At 42.1% G+C, this 21,958-nt stretch overlaps 1 protein-coding gene across 1 annotated transcript in view; it reads right to left on the bottom strand.

The window, feature by feature from the left end:
- Window positions 1-21,958, bottom strand: part of dazl (deleted in azoospermia-like) — a 176,692-nt gene that overhangs the window by 50,548 nt on the left and 104,186 nt on the right. Inside the window, exons 6-9 of the mRNA XM_078200398.1 lie at window positions 20,178-20,305; window positions 2,832-2,912; window positions 1,353-1,403; window positions 87-209 (exon numbers count right to left, since the gene is read on the bottom strand). Coding sequence (XP_078056524.1) covers window positions 87-209; window positions 1,353-1,403; window positions 2,832-2,912; window positions 20,178-20,305 — 383 coding nt within the window. The remainder of the gene's footprint in view (window positions 1-86; window positions 210-1,352; window positions 1,404-2,831; window positions 2,913-20,177; window positions 20,306-21,958) is intronic.

The following is a 21,958-nucleotide window of genomic DNA, read 5'->3' as shown; positions in this document are numbered from 1 at the left end:
ACATCTATATATATTATACATCAACAGTCCCCACATAATTTTGGGATTCTCATAGTTTAAAAAGTCATTATAGATTAGTTGCTTACCTTTTCCACAGTATCTAGAGGTGAAGATGGAGTTTGCTGTGCATCACATTCCCTCTGCACAAACACAGTTCCTGGGTTAATCATTTCAGGGTATGGGGAGTTTACATACGTTCCTGTAGTAGGCTAATTATGTGGAAAAGTTAGATAAATTTTCGTTCTTTGCACTGAAGCATTCTTACAATATAAACAAAGGAATAAAGTAAAGAGGGAAAAAGTAGAGTTGCTAAACGACAAATTAAGTTCACAGCCTGAATAGGCCTAATGCAAGTATGCCCTACTTCTAAATTAAACTATCAAGTCTACTAATGGACATGAAAACAGGAGAAAACAAAACTGCAACTAGGATGCTCATTTTTCCATTGTGGAAATCAACTAAAAGCCTCTCCATAATGTGAAACCTGAGAAATCTCTGGAAAGCCCAAGAAAAATCAAGACTACCTGGTCAATTTCTTCCTCTCCACCACCAAATATCACCCTATTTTTGATTGTCTTCAGCTCTGATGAAGGCCCATCCACCAGACTCGAAATGTTAGCTCCATTCTCTCTCTACAGATGCTGGCAGACCTGCTGAGATTTTCCAGCATTTTCTGTTTTTGCTACCCGTTCCAAAATTTGTTAAGAGGCAATGCAACAACTTTAAATTCAACTTGGTTTCCAAAGTGACTGGACAGTTGCAGCCTTACAGTTCTTGATTGTATGCCAATTAAACTAGCATCCACAATAACCAAGCAGATTTCACACTGAAGACTTTGCAACCAAATAGTAATGAAATGTTTTCTATGAAAAAACATTTCCCATCATTTAATAACTGTACTGCACAAATGTAACTAAAATTCATCTCCTAAAAAGGTGTGGCATGCAATAATCTAGAATTATTAAACACAATTCTGGAGGAATTTTATAATAGCAATCAGTTTATTTCTATTTGACTTTTTTTATATGAATTCATCCACAAAGAACTAAACCATGCAAATTTTCATAATTCATGTCACTATGCAACCCATTAATAACTTTTGAAATAAAGCCAAAGGTGTAATATTGAGGACCAATAAAAAATCTTAATTGACTTCCTTGCTTAGAACCGAAATATATATTAACAAGTGTTTATTGGATAATCCCTGTTCTTAAACTAGCATTCGATTATCAACTCAGCCAATTATTTTCTACTATAAGCAAGACATACAGGAAAGGAAAACTGATGCTACCTTCCTAACGTGAATAAGCATGTCTTTATTAATATTTAACTGACTTATCAGTTACCATCACCTGAGGCATCATCCATCTCCACTGACCTCCTGGTGGCCACTGTGTTGCTGCCTGTAATCATCGCCAAAATAAAAATGGAAAGTTACTTACTTTTAGATACAATCTTTCTATATGCAGTCAGGTGCAATGTGCCATAATTTGCCTAAATATTAGTAAACAGCCAAATGCATCAATAGGTTCCAGAGTTTTGCTCTGACCCTACTTTTCTCACCCTAAGAACAAACATAACTCTTTTAAATATGAAAACTTCTATGATAAGCCATGACAGTCCCAATGGATCCTCATCAGTGGCATATTCAATTATGAGTGTCCAGCTGCTTCAGTACACTGCATTTATCACAGCATTTAATACAAAAAAATTCAAAGATTACAAGTAAACAACAATCATAATTGCAATCATTTAATGTACAAATTTGAAGAACAAATTCAAAATCTGAGATACTAAAGGTTTTGAATACAATGAGGACAAGATGCAGGTTAGCAAGAAGTCAAAAAGCAGATGCAATTTTGTATGAATAAATTGAAGGCAATATCATTTTGGAAACTTCCTGAAAAACATGAATGAAGAGAAGCAGGATACAGATGTGAAAATTTACTAATTATTTGAAGCAGGGAAAGATTCAAAGGCTATGAAGGAGGAACAACAAAAAGGTGTTAACATTTAAATTGCTGCAAAAAGATCAGATCAAAGCAAATGGCCTCCTGTGAAGAAACACCTTCTATAGCAAATCCAAAATTTTAACTATGTAATGAACACCGTTTCTTTTTATTAACCCAAAACAGCTTTGGACATATTCTCAGCAGAAAAGGGAAGGAAAACATGTTTTCCATATTATCTTTAATTTATAGAATGATAGCTTCCCTACATACCCAAGGAGGCCATTTGCCCCATCAGGCCTGCACCGACAACAATCCCACCCATGCCCTATCCTCACAACCCCACATATTTACCCTGCTAATCCTCTGACACTAAGGGGCAATTTAGCATGGCCAACCAACCTAACCCGCATATCTTTGGAGTGTGGGAGGAAATCGGCGCACCCAGAGAAAACCCATGCAAACATGGGGAGAACGTGCAAACTCCGCCACCTGAAGCCAGAATTGAACCCAGGTGCCCGGCGCTTTGAGGCAGCAGTGTGCTAACCAGCATAAACTAATTCTATTACCACATAACTGGTCTAATTGGAATTTAAAATTTGGTTAGAACAACAAACACAGCAAATCTGCTCACATTCCTAACAACTTATTAAATCATTGAAAGAAATGAACTCAGCTTTCCGCTTTTCCAAGCGGATCAAATACTGGCAATGATCTGAACTGAGTAAACCTTCAACCAAATCAATTTTAACTGAATGTGTGTCAAATTACGTCTTTAGTTCCTTGCTTAAGGTTTATATTATTAGAAACTCCATGCATTAAGTGTAATTTATATTTGAGCTAGACAAAAATGAAGTTAAATTGCACAATGTTAAACTTCACCTGATAATTATATGCAGGATGTGGATATCCCATTTGCACTTGTGGTAATGCCACAGTAGGAGGACTGGGATATGAATAAGTCTGCAAAATAGAAATAAATCTATACATGTAGAAGATTTGATTCAAAATTCAACAATTTAAAAGAAACAAAAAAATGTTTACATAGTATCTTTAACATAATAAAACGACCCAAGGCACTTCACAGGACAGTGAAGAAAGTTATCTCCAATTGCAACTGGATCTTGATCAATTGGGCCAGTGGGCTGACGAATGGCAGATGGAGTTTAATTTAGATAAAATGCGAGGTGATGCATTTTGGTAGATTGAACCAGGGCAGGACTTTCTCACGTTAACGGTAGGGCATTGGGGAGAGTTACAGAACAAAGATCTAGGTGTACATGTTCATAGCTCCTTGAAAGTGGAATCACAGGTGGATAGAGTGGTCAAGAAGGCATTCAGCATGCTTTGGTTTCATTGGTCAGAACATTGAATACAGGAGTTGGGATGTCTTGTCGAAGTTGTACAAGACATTGGTACGGCCACATTTGGAATACTGTGTACAGTTCTGATCACCCTATTATAGAAAGGATATTATTAAACTAGAAAGAGTGCAGAAGAGATTTACCAAGCTGCTACTGGGACTTGATGGATTGAGTTACAAGGACAGGCTGAATAGACTGGGACTTTTGTCTCTGGAGCATAGAAGGCTGAGGGGTGATCTTATAGAGGTCTATAAAATGAGGGGCACAGATCAGCTAGATAGTCAATATCTTTTCCCAAAGGTAGGAGAGTCTAAAACTAGAGGGCATAGGTTTAAGGTGAGAGGGGAGAGATACAAAAAAGTGTCCAGAGCGGCAATTTTTTCACAGAGGATGGTGAGTGTCTGGAACAAGCTGCCAGAGGTAGTAGTAGAGGCAGGTACAATTTTGTCTTTTAAAAAGCATTTAGACAGTTACATGGGTAAGATGGGTATAGAGGGACATGGACCAAATGCGGGCAATTGGGATTGGCTTACAGGTTTAAAAAAAAGGGCAGCATGGACAAGTTGGGCCAAAGGGCCTGTTTCCATGCTGTAAACCTCTATGACTATGAGTAGATACTGAGACATGTAAAACAATGTGAGGTAAGATAATCAAAAGCTTGGGCAAAGAGGTACATTTTAAGAAGTGTCTTATAGGAGGAAACAGAGGTAGAGATGCAGTGGTATATGGAGAGAATTGCGAAGCTCGAGGCCTAGGTATCAATAATAGAGCAATTATGATTGGGGATACACAAAAGGCCAGAAGAGGATCATATACATTTTGGGAGTTTAAAAGTTTAGTGTCACAAGTAGGCTTACATTAACACTACTATGAAGTTACTGTGGCAATTCCCTAGTCGCCACACTCTGGCGCCTGTTCAGGTACACAGAGGGAGAATTTAGCATGGCCAATGCACCTAACCAGCACGTCTTTCGGACTGTGGGAGGGAACCGGAGCACCCGGAGGAAACCCATGCAGACAGAGTGACTCAAGCCGGGAATCGAACCTGGGTGAGTTGTGGGATTGGAAATGAGAGATAGGAAGGGTCACAGCTCTAATGAAAAGCTATCTGAATACAAAGATACTTTTTGCATCGAGTCTTCACAGCAATTTGCACAACGGTTCAGAAGTTGTCCGACAGTATGATTCCTCAACTTCTATTGTTGATAAATATTCCACTTAGGAGTTGGATTCTAAAGATTTGTCTTATGGCCATGGAAAAGGTGGAAAAAAACAGCTAGTCCCACTCTGCACGATCACCATTAATATTTAAAATTGTTTTGAATCTAAAAATAGTCACAGAAAGCAAAATATCACTGGATGCTGGAAATCTGGAAAAGAAAATACTGGAAAACATTCAGCAGGTGCAGTACATACACTATCAATTCAATAATAGTGCACATTGACTCAGTGATACCAAAATCAGTAATTAAACATCAAAATAAGCATTTGACCTTCATTAAAGTATTAAAGGGTTAAGTGTAAACAATTTAAAATATCAACTACGTAAGAAAGCCAAAGGGCACACCTAGGATCAAGTTTGGGGGGAAAAGAAGGGTCATGGAGAACAAGAGGTGGCCAAACAGCGACTATGCTGGCTCTTTGAACTGTGCAATTAACCCTGCAGTCCTGCCCTTTCCCCACAGCCCTGCAAATTTCTCTTTCAAGTATTTATCCAATTCTCTTTTGAAAGTTACTACTGAATCAATTTCCACCACCTTTACCAATCTAGAAGGATAAGGGCAGCAGACATATTGGGTCACCACCACATGCAAGTTCCCTTCAAAGCTACATACCATCTTGACTTGGAAATATATCACCTTTTTCACTATGGCTGGGTCACAATCCCAGAACTCCCTTCCTAAGAGCATTGTGGGTGTACCTGTACCAGACTGCAGCAGCTCATGTAGACAACTCACTACCATTCTTAAGGGCAATAAATGCTGCTCAGACCTGTGACACCCACATCCTGTGAAAAAGCCCTCTTCTCCAAGGCCACGACATCCTTCCGAGGGTTTGCTGCTCAACATGGGCCACCAGGCTGGGTGGGTGTGTCTTAAATTTATAAGCATCTTCGTTAACAGCCTGTATAGTTGGTGGAAAATGGAGGCCGAACAATGGATCCCCCTGCATTTGCTGCTTTTTGATAGGCATTCCAAAATGGTGGCAGCACATGCCTGCCTGAAAAAGGGTCTGCAATGGCACAGGGATTGGTTGGTTGTTAATCAGCAGTTATAACGCTGAGCATCAGGACAAAACAAAATGAACCAAAGGCTTGTTATTCAGGAAATGACACATCACAAGGTACCCAAAGTAAACAAAATAAGTCACTGATTTGTTTTGCTGAACTCAGGAATCACATTTTCATACTTGGTGTAGCAGATCAGGATTAGTGACAGGTTTCTTTCAAATGGCACTTCTTACTGAATGAAAATGAGTTTCTTGGTACTGCCTGGCCTGGAATTTAAAATTATCTCACGGTTGCAGGCTGAGCTCAACTTGCTGAAACTAACTTCCAAGGGAATTCCATGGAGTCTTTGGCTGGAGCAAAACTTTTATCATTTTGTTTCCAAGCTCTTCTTTCTCTGGAGCGTTATCTTTCTGGTGAATTTTCTCATGTCTGCAGCTTCAGCTGGGAGTTTCAGTTCAGAATTCACTTGTTTTTTTTAAAATAGCTTTTCTGCATTTTTGCAAGGATGTGTTTTTGATCCAGGTGCTGCCACCATGAAGAATCCTGTTTCTGATGCCATGAAATAGGTTTTTAGTCTTGTGTACATTAACAGGTCTTTATCAACAATTCACAACCGTACACATAGAGGATACAAGTATGGAGTGGACTCCATCCTAAGTTTTTACACATCTCTGTCCATCTCTAGAATGACCCTGGTTCTGCATCATTTACATCACTGCGTGAGAGGTATTGTACTCAGTCCCACATTAACCTATGTCCTAGACCCTACTAATGCAAATATAGCTTGACATGGCAGGAAAGGCTTTGTGTGCCGAATATACCGTATGCAAAAACACGATTTTTGGAGATGGAAATATTGGAATTGTTGTATACACCACTATCTATAGTATCTAGCCACTATCTTCCTGTAGCAGTAAACAAGGCCCATGACACGATTTGAAAAATCGTTGTTTAAAAAAGGAAGGAGACAAAAGGCGGGTAACTATAGGCCGGTCAGCTTAACGTCTGTAGTAGGGAAAATGCTGGAATCTATTATTAAAGAGGAGATAGCAGGGCATCTGGATAGAAATGGTTCGATCAATCAGACGCAGCATGGATTCATGAGGGGAAAGTTGTGCTTGACGAACATGTTGGATTTTTATGAAGATGTGACTAGGGCGGTTGATGGAGGAGAACCGGTGGATGCGGTGTTTTTGGATTTCCAAAAGGCGTTTGATAAGGTGCCCCATAAAAGGCTGCTGAAGAAGATTAGGGCACACGGAGTTGGGGGTAGTGTGTTAAAGTGGATTGGGGACTGGCTATCCGACAGGAAGCAAAGAGTCGGAATAAATGGGTGTTTTTCCGGTTGGAGGAAGGTAACTAGTGGCGTGCCGCAGGGATCGGTACTCGGGCCGCAACTATTTACCATTTATATAGATGATCTGGAGGAGGGGACGGAGTGTAGGGTAACGAAGTTTGCAGACGACACAAAGATAAGTGGAAAAGTGAATCGTGTGGAGGACGGAGAAGATCTGCAGAGAGATTTGGACAGGCTGAGTGTGTGGGCGAGGATATGGCAAATGGAGTATAACGTTGATAAATGCGAGGTTATACACTTTGGAGGAAATAATAACAAATGGGATTACTATCTCAATGGAAACAAATTAAAACATGCTACCGTGCAAAGGGACCTGGGGGTCCTTGTGCATGAGACGCAGAAGCCCAGTCTGCAGGTACAACAGGTGATCAAGAAGGCAAATGGGATGTTGGCCTATATCGCGAGGGGGATAGAATATAAAAGCAGGGATGTCTTGATGCACCTGTACAGGGCATTGGTGAGGCCGCAGCTGGAATACTGTGTGCAGTATTGGTCCCCTTATATGAGGAAGGATATATTGGCATTGGAGGGAGTGCAGAGAGGGTTCACCAGGTTGATACCGGAGATGAGGGGTTTGGATTATGAGGAGAGGCTGAGGAGATTGGGTTTGTACTCGTTGGAGTTTAGAAGGATGAGGGGGGATCGTATGGAGACTTATAAGATAATGCAGGGGCTGGATAGGGTGGAGGCGGAGAGATTCTTTCCACTTAGTAAGGAAGTTAAAACTAGAGGACACAGCCTCAAAATAAAGGGGGGTCGGTTTAAGACAGAGTTGAGGAGGAACTTCTTCTCCCAGAGGGTGGTGAATCTCTGGAATTCTCTGCCCACTGAGGTGGTGGAGGCTACCTCGCTGAATATGTTTAAAGCGCGGATGGATGGATTCCTGATCGGTAAGGGAATTAAGGGTTATGGGGATCAGGCGGGTAAGTGGTACTGATCCACGTCAGATCAGCCATGATCTTATTGAATGGCGGGGCAGGCTCGAGGGGCTAGATGGCCTACTCCTGCTCCTATTTCTTATGTTCTTATTTCTGGTGGCCAAGCCAACATTTTCATCACCAACAAACTTACTAAATGCCAAAAGTACAATGAACTTACAACCAATTGTTAGGAAATGGAGATAGTTAAGCAAGGTACAATTATTTGTAGGTGTTAGAAATAAGTTTAATTTCTTTTTCTGCATTTTTGTTAAGGGAACCCAGGTTTTGGCTTCACTTTCAAAAGAAGTTGTCTACAAGTCTGCGGATGTGTTTGTATACATGCATTTTCAAGAGCATTTATGACTTATTTTTGTTAATGGATGGGTTATCAAGGGGTCAGTAATGTGGGGAAGTTAAAAAAAAAGGTAGAAAAACAAGGCTGTCGATGATTATGCCCTGGGATGCACAAGTCACCTCAGACTAGCCCACACTCTGCAGATTCAGACATATTTAGGAGTTCGGGAACATATTTAGGGTCAGTAGCCATTGGGTGAGGTACAAAACCCCAAAAGTGCAGGCGGAGCTTTGAGACAGAAACATCACTGCACAGCCCACCACCCAACACCTCCGTCCTTTGGAGGAAGCAGAGTCACAACAATGCTCTATTAGGAAATTAAAAAGGCTTCAGGCATGGTCATTTGGGGTTCAGTAGTTGGAGCAGATATGCAATCATCTGGTTGAATTCCCCAAGGCTCTGCAAGCTCACGCACTGCAAATGAAGACCATTACAGTGATGAACACAACCATGTATCAAGGTTTGATTGTATTTGTTCCCATGAGAGATTGATCAACTTGAGCCACGTGCAGCAGCATCTGGAACACAAGCATGAGCTCCTGCAAAGGATATACAGTACACAGTAGCTTGGATCAGTCTGTTCAGAATATGAGCGCTGATTTCCAGGGAGTACATGAGGAGCTGCATACCTATAAACAGGAAATTTGCCCTGCTGGCCAAACTAGGTGGAGAGGATGCCTGCTGTCCATTAAGCCCACCTGAAAGTCAGCCCAATACAGAAACACAGGAACTAGGAGTGGGTCATTCAGCCCTTTGAGCCTGCTCTGCCATTCAACATGATCATGGCTGATCCCCTCAGTGCCAATTTTCTGCTTTTACCCCATATCCCTGATACTACTAAAATCTAAAACAAAACTTTTACATTCAGTAACTTGGCCTCCACAGCCTTCTGTGGTAGAGAATTCCACAGGTTGAATGCCTCATCGCAGTCCTAAATAGTCTACCTTGTATCCTGAGACTGTGCCCCCGGTCCCAGATTCCCCAACCAGGGAAAACATCTCCCCTGCATCGAGTCTGATCAGCCCTGTTCGAATTTTATACATTTCAATCGGATTTCCCCTCATCCTTCTAAATTCCAGTGAATACAGGCTCAGTCAAACCAATCTCTCCTCCTCGGACAGCCCTGCTAACCCTGGTATCAGCTTAGTGAACCTCTACCGCATTCCCTCTATACCAAGCACAGCCTTCGATAGGGAGACCAAAACTGCACTACAATGTGACCCCACTATTTAAAAGCAAAGAGAAAAAAGGAAGAATTACAGATCAGTTAGCCTCCTATCAGTAGCGAGGAAGATAGGATTCGGCAAAGCCACTGTGGCTTTATGCAAGACAATCATGGGTGGCGCTGTGGCACAGTGGTTGGCACTGCTGCCGTTCAGCACCAGAAACCCAGGTTGTGGAGTCTGCATAGTGTCCGTGTGGTTTTCCACCGGGTTCTCGGGGCACACGCATGCACAGTTCAAGGATGTGCAGGTTAAATGCATTGGCTATGCTGAATTCCTCCTTGGTGTCTGAAAGTTTGTAGGTGGATTAGCCATGGTTAATGTGTGGGGGTTACAGGGTTAGAGTGTGGGCAAGATGCTCTTTCAGAGAGTTGATGCACTCTCGATGGGCTGAATGGCCTCCTTCTGCACACTAGGGATTCTGTAATTAACAAATAGTCAGAGCTCTACAACACAGAAAAAGCCCTATGGTCCATTAAGTCTGCACCAGTCAAAAACAACCACCTAACTAGCCTAATCCCATTTTTCCAGTCTTGGCGTCACAAGTGCACATCTAAATATGACTTAAGTGTTATGAGGATCTCTGCCTCCACCACCCTTTCAAGCAGAGAGTTCCACACAGTCACCTAAGGCTGGAATTGAACACAGGTCCCTGGTGCTGTGAGGCAGCAGTGCTAACCACTATGCCATTGCGCCACCCATGATTGCCTTACATAAAAAGCAACAATGGCTTTGCCAAATCTGATCTTCCTCACTCAGTCAAGAGGGAGTTGCCTTCAGCATTCCCAATATTGACACTGAACCCCAAGAAGTCTGATGTCATCAAATCAAACATGGGCAAGGAAACACCTTCCTGGTTACCACCTACCACACCATTCACACATCAGTTTATGAATCAGTACACCTACGTTTTGAACTTTCACTTGGAATAAGCACTGAGGATGGCCAAGGACACATTCTGGGTGGGAGACTAAAATGTCTGTCACCAAGAGTGGTCCGGCAGCACCACCACACACCGAGCCGGTGGAAAAAACTACTAGACTGGGTCAGCAGCAGCTGGTGAAGGAACCAATAGGGGGAAAAACATGCTTGACCACATCCCCACCAGTCTACCTGTCGCAGATACTGTCCACAACATTATTGGTGGGAGTGATCACCACACAGTCTTTATGGAGAAAAAGACACATCTTTACCTTGAGGATGTCCTCAATCATGTTGATTGGCATTACCATATCATTAGGATGGATTCGGAATGGATCCAGTGTATTTTATGAAGTTATGTTTGATTTTCGCGTGGATTCACACAAGGCGTTTCACACTCCAGGTAGGATTCAAATGATCCACTAGAAAGCTTTTATCAACATTTATTTAAGAACACAGTTAAAATATAATAAAAAGAATGAGCATAACTTTTACCAATTACAAAACTTAAACATGACACAGTATAACCCCCAACAGCTAACGATCTCTGCTGTTCCAAGTTAAACAGCATCCCACAGACAGACGCCTCTTCAGTTTTGGTGCAGAAGCAAGCTCATGTGATGCTGGATATGCAGCCTTTTAACACCTGAATAGGTCCTTTGAATGTTGAATCAAATCTGAGGTTTCCCAGTACTGGAACTTTCCAAAAAGCCAATGGAGAGCGAGCGAATGAGAGCGAGATTGCCTTCTTCCACCAGCTTCTGGCAGCAACAGAAACTAAACTAAAACTGGACTTCTGTTAAAAAAAACTGTCCCCAAGCATATCATCTGACCTGTCAACCATCCCCAAATCAAGCTCCACTCTGCAATCCTAAGGGACCATTAAACTACAGAACAATATTAGCCCAGGTTAAAATCTGCATGATGTCCATTTTATTGCTTGCTTCAGTAACAATTATAGGGCACCGGCTACAGACAACACAGCGCTGACAAAATTCCACAAAGCAACATAATTAAAACACATTTCTTAAAGGCACAGTATTGTCACACCAGTAACTCAAAGCTGGGCATCCGTTAGGGGCTGTGGGTCATCGTCAGCAGTAGAATTGCATACCACGAGTCTGTAACCTCATGGCCTTGCAGATCCCCCTCTCCATCGTTATCAAGCCAGGGGATCAACACTGGTTCACTGAAAAGTGCAAGGGGGAGGTGGTGCCATAGTGGCATTGTCACTGAACTAGTAATCCAGAGACCCAGGGTAATGTTTTGGGGACCTGGGTTCAAATCCCACCACGGCAGATGGTGAAATTTGAATTCAAAAGCCCAATGATGACCATGAAACCGTTGTCAACTTTTGTAAAAATCCATCTTCACTAATGTCCTTTAGGGAAGGAAACCTGTCGTCATTACCTGGTCTGGCCTATAATGTGACTCCAAGCCCACAGCAATGTGGTTGATTCTTAAATGCTTTGAAATGGCCCAGCAAACTCATTTCAAGAGCACTTTAGGATGGGCAATAAATGCTGATCCAGCTAGTGATGCCCACATCCCACAAATGAATAAAAAAAGAACACAATCTCCTTGCTAAAATGAGCATTGTTTTGCCCTCACTTCTCGTCTAGCAAAAGAAGATTGTTGGTGACGCTCTTATTTCTGAAGGTAGTAACAACTGAAACGTAGTTCTCAACTTAATCCCTTTAATAGTAATGCAGGTGAACTTTGGATAGTTGCATGAATAGTGCTTCTATAAAATGCTAAAAAGCTATTCACATGTGATAATAAATGTTTCAAGCTTTTAAAGAATGTTTCAAGGATTGTATGAATCTTTCAGCTAATCCACTGGTCGACAGATAAGGTGCGATTTTATATACTGAATACCATTTACTTTGAGATAATCCACAAACTTGTGAAGTAAATGGTGAACCATTATCGCTAATAATCTGTTCCAGTTCACCAAATCATCTACATGCAATCATCACCATGGCATTTAGGCCACTCCCAAGGGTGTAAAGTAGACAATGGTGGTGTATTTCGTATTCGTGCACAGGACTGATAGTATCCCAGTTCTTCAATCCGAGCATCCAGACACGACCACCAAAACTAACTGTGCTAATCTCTTCACGCGGACTATGCCAAGGTGTCCTTCATGTAGTTGTTCAATAACTCTTCCACGCAGACTAGGAGGAATAATCACTGATTCCCCCACAAAAGATCCCTTACCCACCTTGGAGGGTCAGCTCAAGCTTTCTTGACACACACTGTTTCAAATCAGGATGCATATGATGCGTTCCAGTTATGGTTCCTTTCAATATCATATTCAGCACATCGCCCAATCATGGGATCATTTCTGGTATGATCTGAACTTGAGAAACTGTCATAGGCTAAGATCCATCAGCAAAAAATAAAGAATATTAGCAAAACTAGTTGGTGGCATCCGCTCAGTAGGTAAAGGCAAGCATGATAATGCATCAGCACAGCATTCGTTTGATGGTAAGTGACCATATTTGCGATCGGCCAACATCAAATATACAGCCCAAAAATAGTTAAAAGTCAACGTTCCGGGGTATAGATGTTTCACTAAGTGTAGGGAAGCTGGTAAAAGAGGTGGAGGAGTGGCATTGTTAATCAAGGATAGTTTAACGGCTGCGGAAAGGCACTTCGTGGGGGATCTGCACACTGAGGTAATATGGGCTGAAGTTAGAAATAGGAAAGGAGCGGTCACGTTGCTAGGAGTTTACTATAGGCCCCCAAATAGTAATAGAGATGTGGAGGAAGAAATTGCTAAGCAGATTATGGATATGTGTGGGGGTCACAGGGTAGTTGTCATGGGGGACTTTAACTTTCCAAATATTGATTGGAACCTTTGTAGGTCAAATAGTTTGGATGGGGCAGTTTTTGTGCAGTGTGTGCGGGAGGGTTTCCTGACACAATATGTGGATGGGCCGACTAGAGGTGAGGCCACATTGGATTTGGTACTGGGAAATGAACCGGGCCAAGTGTTAGATTTGGTTGTGGGAGAGCAATTTGGAGATAGTGACCACAATTCGGTGTCTTTTGTTATTGCAATGGAGAGGGATAGGGCCGTACGGCAGGGCAAGGTTTACAATTGGGGGAGGGGTAATTATGATGCGATTAGGCAAGAATTAGGGGGCATAAGTTGGGAACAGAAACTGTCAGAGAAAGGAACTAATGAAAAGTGGAACTTTTTCAAGGAACAAATACTGGATGTCCTTGATAGGTATGTCCCTGTCAGGCAGGGAGGAAATGGCCGAGTGAGGGAACCATGGTTCACAAAAGAGGTGGAATGTCTTGTGAAAAGGAAGAGGGAAGCTTATGTAGGGATGAGGAAACAAGGTTCAGATGGCTCGATTGAGGGTTACAAGTTAGCATGGAATGAGCTGAAAAAGGGGCTTAGGAGAGCTAGGAGGGGACATGAGAAGTCCTTGGCGGGTCGGATCAAGGAAAACCCCAAGGCTTTTTACTCTTATGTGAGGAATAAAAGAATGACCAGGGTGAGGTTAGGGCCGGTCAAGGACAGTAGTGGGAACTTGTGTATGGAGTCAGTAGAGATAGGCGAGGTGATGAATGAATACTTTTCTTCAGTGTTCACCAAGGAGAGGGGCCATGTTTTTGAGGAAGAGAAGGTGTTACAGGCTAATAGGCTGGAGGAAATAGATGTTCGGAGGGAGGATGTCTTGGCAGTTTTGAATAAACTGAAGGTCGATAAGTCCCCTGGGCCTGATGAAATGTATCCTAGGATTCTGTGGGAGGCAAGGGATGAGATTGCAGAGCCTTTGGCGTTGATCTTTGGGTCCTCGCTGTCCACGGGGATGGTGCCAGAGGACTGGAGAATGGCGAATGTTGTTCCTCTGTTTAAGAAAGGGAATAGAAATGACCCTGGTAATTATAGACCGGTTAGTCTTACTTCGGTGGTTGGTAAATTGATGGAAAGGGTCCTTAGGGATGGGATTTACGACCATTTAGAAAGATGCGGATTAATCCGAGATAGTCAGCACGGATTCGTGAAGGGCAAGTCGTGCCTCACAAATTTGATAGAATTTTTTGAGGAGGTAACTAAGTGTGTTGATGAAGGTAGGGCAGTTGATGTCATATACATGGATTTTAGTAAGGCGTTTGATAAGGTCCCCCATGGTCGGCTTATGATGAAAGTGAGGAGGTGTGGGATAGAGGGAAAGTTGGCCGATTGGATAGGTAACTGGCTGTCTGACCGAAGACAGAGGGTGGTGGTCGATGGAAAATTTTCGGATTGGAGGCAGGTTGCTAGCGGTGTGCCGCAGGGATCAGTGCTTGGTCCTCTGCTCTTTGTGATTTTTATTAATGACTTAGAGGAGGGGGCTGAAGGGTGGATCAGTAAATTTGCTGATGACACCAAGATTGGTGGAGTAGTGGATGAGGTGGAGGGCTGTTGTAGGCTGCAAAGAGACATAGATAGGATGCAAAGCTGGGCTGAAAAATGGCAAATGGAGTTTAACCCTGATAAATGTGAGGTGATTCATTTTGGTAGGACAAATTTAAATGTGGATTACAGGGTCAAAGGTAGGGTTCTGAAGACTGTGGAGGAACAGAGAGATCTTGGGGTCCATATCCACAGATCTCTAAAGGTTGCCAGTCAAGTGGATAGAGCTGTGAAGAAGGCCTATAGTGTGTTAGCTTTTATTAACAGGGGGTTGGAGTTTAAGAGCCGTGGGGTTATGCTGCAACTGTACAGGACCTTGGTGAGACCACATTTGGAATATTGTGTGCAGTTCTGGTCACCTCACTATAAGAAGGATGTGGAAGCGCTGGAAAGAGTGCAGAGGAGATTTACCAGGATGCTGCCTGGTTTGGAGGGTAGGTCATATGAGGAAAGGTTGAGGGAGCTGGGGCTGTTCTCTCTGGAGCGGAGGAGGCTGAGGGGAGACTTAATAGAGGTGTATAAAATGATGAAGGGGATAGATAGAGTGAACGTTCAAAGACTATTTCCTCGGGTGGATGGAGCTATTACAAGGGGGCATAACTATAGGGTTCGTGGTGGGAGATACAGGACGGATATCAGAGGTAGGTTCTTTACGCAGAGAGTGGTTGGGGTGTGGAATGGACTGCCTGCAGTGATAGTGGAGTCAGACACTTTAGAAACATTTAAGTGGTTATTGGATAGGCACATGGAGCACACCAGGATGATAGGGAGTGGGATAGCTTGATCTTGGTTTCAGATAAAGCTCGGCACAACATCGTGGGCCGAAGGGCCTGTTCTGTGCTGTACTGTTCTAATGTGAAATGATCACCACGTAAATAATAATGAAACTAGTGTACACCAAAATTATACTCAATGTTTCTTCTTTTCCTAGCTGAGCAGAGTTAGATTCAGCACTAGTCAGAGTACGTGAAGCAAAAGCTATTGGTTATTCTTCTCCCAAAGGCATAATATGTGAAACTATTGCCCCTACTCCACAAGGTGAAGTGTCGCAAGCAAGCAGTAATGGTAGCTTCAGATTAAAATGAACCAATACTTCAGACTTCATCAGTACAAAGTGAGGGAAGGGGTCATCAATAGTGCTACCAAACAACACCTGCTCAGTGGTACTCAGTTTAGGTTTCGCCAGGGTCAGCTCTTGACCTCATTACAACCTTGGTTCAACATGGAGAAAAGAGCGGAATTCCAGAGGTGAGGAGAGAGTGACAGCCCTTGGCATCAAGGAGCCCTAGGAAAACTGGAATCAAATCAGGGGCAAACTCTCCATTGGTTGGAGTCATATCTGGCACATAGGAAGATGGTTATGGTTGTGGAGGGTCAGTAATCTCAGCTCCAGGAAATCTCTGCAGGAATCCCTCAGGGTAGTGTCCTAGGCTCAACCACGTTCAACTGCTTCAACAATCACCTTCCGTCTATCATAAGGTCAGAAGTGGGGATGTTTGCCGATGATTGCACAATGTTCAGCACTATTCGCGAATCCTCAGATACTGACGCACCCCTATATTAAACTGCAGCAAGATCTGGACAATATCCAGGCTTGAGCTGACAAGTGGCAAGTAACATTTGCCACACAAAAGGCAGGCAATGACTATCACCAATAACAGAAAAATTTGCCATAATAAATTACTACTCTTAGAAAGGACATCAATTGCATCACGTTTGTTGGATGTGGTGCTTCTATAATAGCGTTGATCTTTTCAGATGCTTTATGTAGGCTTTTACAATCAATAACATGACCCAAATAAGGACTGACGTCTGGACACTTTTCTTGAGACACATACCAAGTGTTTGATGATGTTCCAATGTTGCTTCTAATTTATTCATGGGCTCCTGTGTACTGGACCCTGTAATTACAATATCTAAGAGCCCAGTTAAAATCTGATCCATCAATCTTTGGAATAGGGCTGGTGCAAATGTTATTACAAAAGGCAATCTTTTACAATGAAAAAGACCTTTATGGGTAATGATGATGAATAATGGCTGAGATTCAATGACTACAATCATCTATAAATATGCTTGTGAACGATTAATCTTGTTGAATTTTTGCCAACCTCATAAGCCAGCAAACAAATCTTCAATTAAAGGAAGCAGATATTGATCAGCACACAATCACCCCAAATACAAACTGAACCATCTAGTTTCATGACAGGTACAATGAAGGTAGCCCAGTCACTCCTCATAACCCACTCTAATACACCAATGTTAACAGATCGTACTAATTAGTCTTCAACTTCGGAATGAATTGCATATGGCACCTTCATCCTCGGGACAAATTGCATATGGCACCTCTTGCGCTGAGACCTTTTGGTTCACTATTCGGTTTCATCTTAAATTTCACTTGAACTCTCATCATTGAGCAAGTGTCTCTTCGAATACATGATTGTATTTTTTCAGAAGGTGCTGAAGTTTTGTTTTGGCATCGACTAATCTGTTGACAGCATTCCAGGAAAGCTTTATCTTCTCCAACCATGATCGCCCAAAGAGAGCTGGAAAATTACCACGGACTGCACGGAGAGGAAACTCTGCTGTTTGTCCACTCAACTCTACATTGACCAGTGTAACTTTTTAACAGCACATTTTCTTCCGTGTATGTCCTTAAAATCACATCAGCTAGTTTTAAAGAAAGATGAATGCAACTTATTGTTCTTCTGAATATTCTTCTAAGGGGAACCGACTCTAGTCTAACAACCTTTTGCAATGTGACCCATTTTGCCACAATTCTTGCACTATCTTTGCTCCAGCATTAATTTGCTCAATGGCTCATTTTGTCACATCAGTCACTTGTGTGGTGCTGTTCTGACTAATGGGCAGTTCCCAACTTAGGGACCTTCATTCCTGCACTAATTTGTGAAGCTTCTTTAGCAGCCAGTTGCATTGGCTGCTTTCTTTAAAGTCAAAGCATGTTCAGTCAGCAATCTGCTTTGGATAGCCTAATTTTGGACATCAAACTTTATGACATCAAACAGTATATTCTAATGACTCAAACTCTCAAAGTTGTGCCAGCCTTTTAAAGGTTGTTCCAAACTAAGCAATGCTTTTGCTTCCACATGATTCCTTCAGTGGAACCTGAACCTGGCTTTGGAAAACGGCAGCACAGTGGTTAGCCTCACAACGCCAGGGACCCAGGTTCGATTCCTGGCTTGGGTCACTGTTTGTGCAAAGTCCATACATTCCCCCCATGTCAGCGTGGGTTTCCTCCAGATGCTCCGGTTTCCTCCCACAGTCCAAAAGATGTGCTGGTTAGGTACGTTGGCCATGCTAAATTCTCCCTCAGTATAGCCAAACAGGGACCCGAGTGTGGCGACTAGGGGATTTTCACAGTAACTTAATGGCAGGTTAATGTAAGCCGACTTATGACACTAATGAACAAACTTGCTCTTCAAGGATCTTCGTCAAGTCATCATAAGTTTAGTTGTTGGCTTTGTTGATGAACCAATTTCCAGAGTAAATTGTTTTACTTATTGTACTGAGAAAAGCTGGTATGAACAACTAGTTTGCAAATTATTTTGCTTCTAAACTGTACTGAAAACACTCTGCATAACAATTCCATGATTCATTTTCTTAATTGAAAGAACTTATGGATGTGAGTTGACCCGCCACTCAAGTCTGCTCAGTATTTTTTTTTATTTTACGGTCTTCCCAGTCCTCCCCTTTTGGCCCTGGAGACCACTGACTTGACTGTTTTCAAATGGCCCCAGCCATACAGCAACGTATTTGTCTTTTCAGAATCTCACCTGTTTCTGATTAGAAAAACCTACTATTTAAAACCACAATGCTTTCTTTTTTCTTATTTGGTCTTCCTGGCACTTGATCCTTTAATCCTGTTGTTCCTTTTACCGTAGCCTTCTAATATTTGAAGTGAGAGGACCTACAATGTTTTTTTTCGATGAAACAACAGACTGACTCGCCGCAAATTTTCTTTTTATAAACTTATGTTCGGGGTTGTGGATTTTAAACAAAACAAAATGTGGTTTGAACACGTAGATTCAAATTAACAGTACAAACAAACTAAAAGCAGGAAGCTGTGAAACATCCTAATGACTACACCATCAAATGTGTGACCAGCTCTTAAATCAATCATGCAATTACTTAAATATATAACAAGAGGTCAATTAGCTCAATTCCAGGGCATCACTGCAGGAGTTCCTCAGAATGGTGTCCCAGGCCGAACTATCTTCTGCTGATTCATCAATGACTATCACTCTATTATAACATTAGGAGTGTGAATGCTTGCTGATGGTTGTACAATACTCAGCATCATTCATGACTTTTCATTTGCATATCCTCAGATATTGCAATAGTCCATACTCATATGAAGCAGGACCTGAACAACATTCAGGCTTTGGCTGACAAGTGACAAATATTCATGCCACACAGTGCCAGGCAATGACCATCTCCAACAAAGAGAATCTAACCATCGCCCTTTGACATTCAATGGCATCACCATTACTGAATCTGCCACTATCAACATCCTGGAGGTAACTATTGACCAGAAACTGAACTGGACAAGCCATATAAATAGTGGCTACAAAAGGTCAGTGGCTGGGAATTCTGCAGCAAGCAAATCACCTTCCGACTCAGTGAGTGATGTATCTGCCTGGACGAGTGCAGCTCCAACAACAAAAGCACCATCTAGAATAAATCAGTCTGTTTGATTGGTACCCCATCCATCAGCCTCCAACAAAGCAGTGGCAGCAACATCCATAAAGGCACAAATCAGGAGTGCGATGGAATTGCCACTTGTCTGAATGAGTGCAGCTCCCATAATACAAGCAGCATGGCATATCGAGAACAAAGCAGCCTGCTTGATTGGCACTCTTAACACCACCTTCAACATTGATTACCTCCACCAACACAGATTCAGCAGTGTGCATCATCTACAAATGCACTGCAATATCTCATTTGACATGTTCAACAGCACCTTCCAAGCCCATGACCTCTACAACTTCAAAGGAAAAGGGTTGAAGACACATCGGTATACCATCATTCCTTCACTGTCGGTGTCAAAATCCTGGAATATAATGCTGTGGGTGCTTCTACACCACATGTACTGCAGTAGTTCAAGGCGGCAATTCACCACCTGCTCAAGGACAATTAGGGAATGGCAGTAAACATTGATCTCGCCAGCAACACCCAATCCAGTGAAAGAATTTTAATAGTAACATTTTCCCTGTTTATAACACTTGTGAATTACAACAGCATCTCAAACAAAAGCATCAGAGAGGGTTCTTTGGCATATTTGCAAAACAAGAGTCCATCCTGGATTTTCCACTCCTCTGTCACCAGAACCTAGAACTTCCAACCAATATCTATCTACAGTAACTAAGTGTTTAATATGGAGATAAAAGCTGTACACAATAAAAATGGCTCTCAATTTAACTTGCCTGTACATACTGAAGAGCTGACCCAGGAAATCCAGGTGATTGAAAGTAGGTGTCTGTATTTTGGCACACACAAGGAGTTGGTGATGTTATTAGGGGAGCTGGTCTTGCCTGAACCAAATGAATTGGATCTGGATAATAGAGCACAAAGGATGTTAAATACTAAACATATATAAAAATGCATCAAGGAAAACTCATCCAAGTGAAGCAACATGTTACGTTGATTCGCCCTTAAATAATATTATGAGGCACGCATATATGCAGGAGAATTTCTGCCAAATTCACCTCGCATTTGGCTTTCTTACCTTCCAAACTGTGAATTTACATCAAGATATGGTGTCTTATAATTTGTCAGCTTGTTTACTGGTTTAAGAAACAAATTTGTATATTATATATCACCTTCTGCATCCCCAGGACATCAAAAGGTCCATCACAGTCCACAGCATACTTTTCAAATAGTTATACTCTGATCGCCTAAACAAAAGTGACAATCAATTCATACAGCAACGTGCTACTAACAATGAGATATGTGTCAAGTTGCATGTGTTTTCGGTTTGTTGATCAATAGATGAAACATTGATAGGACACTGCAAAACTTGACTTCTTTGAGCAGCTTTACAGGATCTTTCACCTGAAGTAACAGGGCCTCAGATTAATATCAGAAAGAAGTGTCATAACACAAGTATAATATCTCTCATCGTGAAAACAGGATCTAGTTTTGTGCATTCTCCATTGAGCAACAAATAATCAATGAATGCTGGCCTGGCCAATAACAGCCACATCCTGTAAATGAATATAACAGTGCTGGAAATTAATATTTGCACCTCAGCCTGAAGCCTTTCAGTCCAAAAAAGACTTCTGATAGTTGTGCATATGAAAACAAGTTCAACAAAGTAATTCAAGAATTTAAAATAGAATTTTTAATTAGAAGTTGTGTGTTCAGGCATACCCAAGGCAAAAATGGCACAACTCTGTTGATCAAATTCCACTAAGCCAACTGGGGAAATTTATTCCAGATTTATTTAATTAAGAAAAGCTAGGAACCATAATGCTAACCAAGAAACTACAGCGTTCTCATAAACTCATCTGGTTTACTGGTCTACTTTAGGGAAGGTATTGCCATCCTCGCCCTATGGGTTTTATGTGACTCCAGATCCACAGCAATGTGTTGACCTTAAAACAGCTCTTTGAAATGGCTTAGCATTTCTATCAAATCACTACAAAAATCAGGCAGACCATTCGGTATTATGCGAGGCATCAGACATAAAGACATTATCGCCCAGTCAACTCTGCAAAGTCTGGGGACATGTGCCAAAATTGGAAGCACCAGTCAACCAATTATGCTTACGAATTATACATTCAGCCACTGTCCCAGGCTCCTCCATCACCAACCATGGTTATTTTCTATTCACACACCAACACGATGGACCCAGAAGTGGTGGCAGTTGTGTATAATCAGGAGAGAGTGACCCCAGGAGACCTCCGGATCAACTCCAGCCCCGACAGTCTCAATATCAGGTCAAATATAAGAAAGAAGCTTCTTGCTGATTACAATTGAATGCACTTTCTCAACTGTTGAATCTGTGCTCCACTTTGGTGATGAGAACAATGTGAAAAGAGTATCCAAGGGCAGCAAGGGCACAGAACGAAGCCCACACCCAAGTCCATAACTAAATGGTTTGGTAGCACCACTACTGACTGAGTACTGAAGGACATGTTTGCCAAACGTGGCCTGTGTCAGTATCCCCACCAATTTACCTATCATAGATGCTTCAGGTAGGCCA

Source organism: Mustelus asterias, chromosome 2 (assembly GCF_964213995.1).
Source record: "Mustelus asterias chromosome 2, sMusAst1.hap1.1, whole genome shotgun sequence".
Taxonomy (NCBI): Eukaryota; Metazoa; Chordata; class Chondrichthyes; order Carcharhiniformes; family Triakidae; genus Mustelus; species Mustelus asterias.
The sequence above is the reverse complement of the archived record's forward strand: the minus strand, read 5'-3'. Positions and strand labels throughout refer to the sequence as shown.